The 7,287-nt window shown below is 54.9% G+C and overlaps 1 protein-coding gene across 1 annotated transcript in view; it reads right to left on the bottom strand.

Moving 5' to 3' along the window:
- The window catches only part of CHD8 (chromodomain helicase DNA binding protein 8), a 33,472-nt gene that overhangs the window by 5,981 nt on the left and 20,204 nt on the right, over nt 1–7,287 (bottom strand). The window contains exons 10-18 of the mRNA XM_014957903.1: nt 7,096–7,179; nt 6,851–6,988; nt 6,633–6,754; nt 6,291–6,534; nt 4,649–4,825; nt 3,086–3,229; nt 2,734–2,989; nt 1,752–1,965; nt 332–518 (exon numbers count right to left, since the gene is read on the bottom strand). Coding sequence (XP_014813389.1) covers nt 332–518; nt 1,752–1,965; nt 2,734–2,989; nt 3,086–3,229; nt 4,649–4,825; nt 6,291–6,534; nt 6,633–6,754; nt 6,851–6,988; nt 7,096–7,179 — 1,566 coding nt within the window. The remainder of the gene's footprint in view (nt 1–331; nt 519–1,751; nt 1,966–2,733; nt 2,990–3,085; nt 3,230–4,648; nt 4,826–6,290; nt 6,535–6,632; nt 6,755–6,850; nt 6,989–7,095; nt 7,180–7,287) is intronic.

The raw sequence follows: 7,287 nt of genomic DNA, 5'->3' as shown, positions 1-7,287 counted from the left end.
TCCAGGTCCTCCACCCCACCCCGGGCCTCCAAAACCACCTTGGAGAACGTTCTCCAGGTCCTTCACCCAACCCTGGGCCACCAAAACCACGTGGGAGAAGGTCCTTGAGGTCCTTCACCCCACCCTGGGCCACCAAAACCATGTGGGAGAAGGTCCTTGAGGTCCTTCACCCAACCCTGGGCCTCCAAAACCACATGGGAGAAGGTCCAAGAGATCCTTCACCCAACCCTGGGCCTCCAAAACCACTTTGGAGAAGGTTCTCCGGGTCCTTCACCCCACCCTGGGCCACCAAAACCATGTTGGAGAAGGTCTTTGAGGTCCTTCACCCCACCCTGAGGGGGTTCCAATCGGAATCGAAGATGATGCAGGTGTCGGCGGCCGTCAGGTTGATGCCGAGGCCACCGGCGCGGGTGCAAAGGAGGAAGACGAAGCGGTCGGAGTCGGGTTTGCTGAAGCGGTCGATGGCCGCCTGCCGGAGGTTGCCCCTCACCCTTCCATCGATCCGTTCGTAGAGGTACCTACCAAAACCAGCCAAAACTACGTCTCAGAAGGTCCTCCAGCACCAAAACCATGTGGGAGAAGGTCCTTGAGACTCTTCACCCAACTCTGGGCCACCAAAACCACCTTGGGGAACGTTCTCCAGGTCCTTCACTCCACCCTGGGCCACCAAAACCATAACCCTGGGCCACCAAAACCATGTGGGAGAAAGTCTTTGAGGTTCTTCACCCCACCCTGGGCCACGCCTCCAAAACCACTTTGGAGAAGGTTCTCCGGGTCCTTCACCCCACCTGGATCCACAAAAAACACTTCGGAGAACGTTCTCCAGGTCCTTCACCCCACCCTGGGCCTCCAAAACCACCTTGGAGAACGTTCCTGAGGTCCTTCACCCAACCCTGAGCCTGCAAAACCACTTTGGAGAACGTTCTCCAGGTCCTTCACCCCACCCTGGGCCACCAAAACCATGTGGGAGAAGGTCCTTGAGACTCTTCACCCAACTCTGGGCCACCAAAACCACCTTGGGGAACGTTCTCCAGGTCCTTCACTCCACCCTGGGCCACCAAAACCATGTAGGAGAAGGTCCTTGAGGGTCTCCACCCACGCCACGTCCCATCTCACCTCTTCTGGATAAGGTAGTCTTCCAGGATGTCCAAGCATCTCACCATCTGGGAGAAGATGAGGACCTTGTGGCCACCAGCTTTGAGTTTGGGCAAGAGTTTGTCGATGAGGACCAGTTTGCCGGCCGAGCGGACCATGGCCTGGAGATGGAAATCGTGGGGGAGGTGGTGGTGACACGACTCGCGGAATTCGGCCAAGATCTTCTCCTCGGCGCCTGGTAAGGGAGGGGGACAATCGGTGGGGTGGCCACCGAGACCTTCTCAGGTACCACCCCAGCCACAAAAAGTTTGAGGAGCATCGAAGCTCCAGGAGATGAGTTGAAGAACGTTCTCCATCGTGACCTTGAGCTCTACGGAGCTTTGGGCCTCCAAAACCACCTTGGAGAACGTTCCTGAGGTCCTTCACCCAACCCTGAGCCTGCAAAACCACTTTGGAGAACGTTCTCCAGGTCCTTCACCCCACCCTAGGTCTCCAAAACCACATGGGAGAAGGTCCTTCAGGTCCTTCACCCCACCCTGGGCCACCAAAACCACGTTGGGAGAAGATCCTTGAGGTCCTTCACCCAACCCTGGGCCTCCAAAACCACGTAGGAGAAGGTCCTTGAGGGTCTCCACCCATGCCACGTCCCATCTCACCTCTTCTGGATAAGGTAGTCCTCCAAGATGTCCAAGCATCTCACCATCTGGGAGAAGATGAGGACCTTGTGGCCACCAGCTTTGAGTTTGGGCAAGAGTTTGTCGATGAGGACCAGTTTGCCGGCCGAGCGGACCATGGCCTGGAGATGGAAGTCGTGGGGGAGGTGGTGGTGACACGACTCGCGGAATTCGGCCAAGATCTTCTCCTCGGCGCCTGGTAAGGGAGGGGACAATCAGTGGGGTGGCCACCGAGACCTTCTCAGGTGCCACCCCAGCCACAAAAAGTTTGAGGAGCATCGAAGCTCCAGGAAATGAGTTGAAGAACGTTCTCCATCATGACCTTGAGCTCTACGGGGCTTGGAGAAGACCAAACCCCCACCCAAGAGGCCACCAAATCCCCGGTGAAGACCTCGCAGAAGGTCCTTCAAGTCCCCAACCCACCCTGGGCCACCAAAACCACCTCAGAGAAGGTCCTCCAGGTCCTCCACCCCACCCTGGGCCACCAAAACCACCTCAGAGAAGGTCCTCCAGGTCCTCGACCCCACCCTGGGCCACCAAAACCACCTCAGAGAAGGTCCTCCAGGTCCTCCACCCACTCTGGGCCACCAAAACCACCTCGGAGGTGGTCCTCCGGGTCCCCAACCCATCCAAGGCCACTAAAACCACCTCGGAGAAGGTCCTCCACCCCACCCTGGGCCACCAAAACCACCTTGGAGAAGGTCCTCCACCCCACCCCGGGCTGTGACCATCTCTAAGGTTCTCCAGGGGTGGCAAACCACCTCAGAGAAGGTCCTCCAGGTCCTCTACCCACTCTGGGCCACCAAAACCACCTTGGAGAAGGTCCTCCACCCCACCCTGGGCCACCAAAACCACCTCAGAGAAGGTCCTCCACCCCACCCTGGGCTGTGACGATCTCTAAGGTTCTCCAGGGGTGGTGGGGCCCACGAGGGGACATCCCACCACCACCTGGAAGGTTCCTCACCGTTGATGAGGTAGGGGTGGTTACAGCACTTTCGGAGTTCCATCATGGTGTTGAGAAGGTTGGGCATGTTGGTGTGACCAACCCCTTTGGAGAGGAAGGAGAAGTTCTTCTCCAAGATGGCCCGATAATATTTCTTCTGGATGTTGGTCAACTCCACCTCGATGATGGTCTCCTGTTTGGGGGCCAAGTTCTTCTCCACGTCTTCCTTCAACCGTCGGAGCATCATGGGTTTCAAGATGGCCTGGAGCTTCTGAACCTGACGGTGGGGACAACCCAGAAAGAGGTCACCACCCTCGGTGGGGGGGGAAAGGACCTTGGGGGTCAAAAGGATTGTCTTCACCGTGGTCCTCACCTGCTCCTCGGTCTTGAGGTCTCCAAAATCTTTGAGGAACTCGGCCTCGGAGGGGAACTGGGAAGGTTCCAAGAAGTGGAGGAGGCTGAAGAGCTCCTCCACCGTGTTCTGGAGAGGGGTCCCCGTCAGGAGAACCTTGTGTTCCTGAGGACCAAGGGGATGGAGAACGTGAGGACTTGGTGGAACGAGGTCCCAAACATCTCCAGATGCCACCAAAAAGCCCATACGGACGTTCAAGACCATCTCTTGGGGCATCTGGTGACCCCAAACATCTCCAGATGCCACCAAAAAGCCCATACGGACCTTCAAGACCATCTCTTGGAGCATCTCATGACCCCAAACATCTCCAGATGCCACCAAGAACCTCCCACATGGGCCTCCAAGATCATCCCTTGGGGCATGAGATCTCCAGATGCCACCAAGACCCCAAAATGGACCTTCAGGACCATCCCACGGGGTGTGGCACAGGGTCCAAACATCTCCAAATGCAACTAAGAACCCAAAACAGACCTTCAGGACCATTCCTTGGGGTGTGGCACAGGGTCCAAACATCTCTAGATGCCACCAAGACCCCAAAATGGACCTTCAGGACCATCCCTTGGGGCATGAGATGGTCCCAACATCTCTAGATGCCACCAAGACCCCAAAATGGACCTTCAGGACCATCCCATGGGGTGTGGCACAGGGTCCAAACATCTCTAGATGCCACCAAGACCCCAAAATGGACCTTCAGGACCATCCCTTGGGGCATGAGATGGTCCCAACATCTCTAGATGCCACCAAGACCCCAAAATGGACCTTCAGAACCATCCCACGGGGTGTGGCACAGGGTCCAAACATCTCTAGATGCCACCAAGACCCCAAAATGGACCTTCAGGACCATCCCACGGGGTGTGGCACAGGGTCCAAACATCTCCAGATGCCACCAAGAACCACCCACATGGGCCTTCAAGATCATTCCTTGGGGCATGAGATCTCCAGATGCCACCAAGACCCCAAAGTGGACCTTCAGGACCATCCCTTGGGGCATGAGATGGTCCCAACACCTCTAGATGTCACCAAGACCCCAAAATGGACCTTCAGGACCATCCCATGGGGTGTGGCACAGGGTCCAAACATCTCTAGATGCCACCAAGACCCCAAAATGGACCTTCAGGACCATCCCTTGGGGTGTGGCACAGGGTCCAAACATCTCTAGATGCCACCAAGACCCCAACATGGACCTTCAGGACCATCTTTTGGGGCACGGGATGGTCCCAACATCTCTAGATGCCACCAAGACCCCAAAAGGGACCTTCAGGACCATCCCATGGGGCATGAGATGGTCCCAACACCTCTAGATGCCACCAAGACCCCAAAATGGACCTTCAGGACCATCCCATGGGGCATGAGATGGTCCCAACATCTCCAGATGCCACCAAGACCATCCTCTTAAGTTCAGGATGCTCCCAAACATCTCCAGGTGCCACCAAAGCCCCACAAGTACCTTCAGCTCGCCCCGCCCCACGGAGAGGAGAGGACGGAGGACCTCCCCGTTCTCCATCCCACCCCACCAGCCCTCACCAGGTCCATGTGCTTCAGGCTGTCGAGGAGTTTGCAGTTGCGGTTCTTGAGGCGATGGGCCTCGTCGATGATGACGCAACGCCACTCGATCTCCCGCAGCTCGGGACAATCCGAGAGGATCATCTCGAAGGTGGTGATGAGGGCGTCAAATTTGTAGGCCCCGGGGATGAGACGACCCTGGAGGATGATGGGAATAAACCAAAAAAACCCCAAAACCCTGGAGATAAAGGTGGTGGACTTCCAAAAACACCTTCTCGAGAAGGTTGGGGGAAAAGGGGAGGTAAGAAAGGTGGTGGCCTTCCAAAACCATCTTGAGAAGGTTCTGGGAAAAGGGGAGATCACAAAGGTGGTGGACTTCCAAAAACACCTTCTCAAGAAGGTTGTGGGGAAAGGGAAGATGGAAAGGTGGTGGCCTTCAAAATCATCTTGAGAAGATTCTAGGAAAAGGGGAAATGACAAAGGAGGTGGACTTCCAAAAACACCTTCTTGAGAAGGTTGGGGGAAAAGGGGAGATGGAAGGGTGGTGGTCTTCCAAAACCTTCTTGAGAAGATTCTAGGAAAGGGGAAATGGAAAGGAGGTGGCCTTCCAAAACCTTCTCAAGAAGGTTGGGGGAAAAGGGGAGATGGAAAGGTGGTGGCCTTCCAAAAACACCTTCTCGAGAAGGTTGGGGGAAAAGGGGAGATGGAAAGGTGGTGGCCTTCCAAAACCTTCTCAAGAAGGTTGGGGGAAAAGCAGAGATGGAAAGGAGGTGGCCTTCCAAAAACACCTTCTCAAGAAGGTTCTAGGAAAAGGGGAGATGGAAAGGTGGTGGCCTTCCAAAACCATCTTGAGAAGGTTCTAGGAAAAGGGGAGATCACAAAGGTGGTGGCCTTCCAAAACCTTCTCGAGAAGATTCTAGGAAAAGGGAAGATGGAAAAGGTGGTGGACTTCCAAAAACACCTTCTCGAGAAGGTTGTGGGAAAAGAAGAGATAAGAAAGGAGGTGGCCTTCCAAAACCATCTTGAGAAGATTCTAGGAAAAGGGGAGATGACAAAGGAGGTGGACTTCCAAAAACACCTTCTTGAGAAGGTTGGGGGAAAAGGGGAGATGGAAGGGTGGTGGTCTTCCAAAACCTTCTTGAGAAGATTCTAGGAAAGGGGAAATGGAAAGGAGGTGGCCTTCCAAAACCTTCTCAAGAAGGTTGGGGGAAAAGGGGAGATGGAAAGGTGGTGGCCTTCCAAAAACACCTTCTCGAGAAGGTTGGGGGAAAAGGGGAGATGGAAAGGTGGTGGCCTTCCAAAACCTTCTCAAGAAGGTTGGGGGAAAAGCAGAGATGGAAAGGAGGTGGCCTTCCAAAAACACCTTCTCAAGAAGGTTCTAGGAAAAGGGGAGATGGAAAGGAGGTGGCCTTCCAAAACCATCTTGAGAAGGTTCTGGGAAAAGGGGAGATCACAAAGGTGGTGGCCTTCCAAAAACACCTTCTTGAGAAGGTTGGGGGAAAAGGGGAGATGACAAAGGAGGTGGCCTTCCAAAACCTTCTTGAGAAGGTTCTGGGAAAAGGAGAGATGGAAGGGTGGTGGCCTTCCAAAAACACCTTCTTGAGAAGGTTCTGGAGGTGGAGAAGACCTCAAGTGGTGGGATTTGTGGGTTTTTTTTTTTTACCCGTGAGTCTTTGCAGTACATCTCGTACTGTTGGATCATCTGCCTGGAGGCCAAGCTGCCGTGGTAGACGATGGTGTTCATCTCCGTCCAGGTGTTGAACTCCCTCTCCCAGTTGGTGATGGTGGACAAGGGGGCGATGACCAAGAAAGGTCCCCTCACCCCGACGTTGTAGACCTCTTGCAAGAAGGCGATGGATTGGATGGTCTTCCCCAAACCCATCTCGTCGGCCAAGATGCAGTTCTGCCTGTTGAGGGAGGAAGAAGGTGAGGAGGTCAGGAGGTCACCTCTCGGGTGGCCGGAGGTCACCACCACCACCACCACCGCGTCCTCCGTGGACCTCACCTGTTGTACCAGTTGAAGAGCAACCAGTTGACCCCTTCCAGTTGATACTCCCGGAGCTGGTTGTGGTTTTTATACTCGTGCGACAGCTCCAGCTTCTTCCAAGAACCCGCTTGAGGTCGGGGCTGTGGAGAAGACCATGAGGTGAGAAGATGGAGAAGAACCTCCGAGTTTGGGGGGACGAGGACAATATGGGGTGGGGAGAAGATCTGGGGTCCCACCAAACGTTTGAGTTCGGGGTGTCGGGCTTGAATTCGTTTAAATTCCCCGATTTTCCCTTCGTCCACGTCCTCCTTGAGCTCCCAAGTGCTGTCCTCGTAGGGGAGGGAGCACCACTTGACCAAGTAGTAGACCACCGGCTGCCACCAAGAGTTGAGGACACACAGAAGAAGACCAAAGGGATGGTCAGTGACAACAAAAAAAGACCATTTTGGGGACAAAAGACCAAAAAAACCCCCTGGGTCACCTCCCCGTTGTCCTTATCGACGCTGTGGGACTCGTCCAAGATGCGGTCCACCTCCACGTAGTCGGGGTTGAAGGGTTCTTCATCCTTTGGAGAAGGTGGAAGTGGTCACGGGTGGTCACCAAACCCCAAAACACCTCTTTTTCTCCCCCAAAAAAACTTCATTTCCACCCCAAAACCTTCCCTTTTTCAGCC

Source organism: Calidris pugnax, unplaced genomic scaffold (genome assembly GCF_001431845.1).
Source record: "Calidris pugnax isolate Ruff unplaced genomic scaffold, ASM143184v1 scaffold391, whole genome shotgun sequence".
In the NCBI taxonomy this organism is placed as follows: Eukaryota; Metazoa; Chordata; class Aves; order Charadriiformes; family Scolopacidae; genus Calidris; species Calidris pugnax.
Note: the sequence above shows the minus strand (reverse complement) of the source record. Positions and strands in the feature narration are given on the sequence as shown.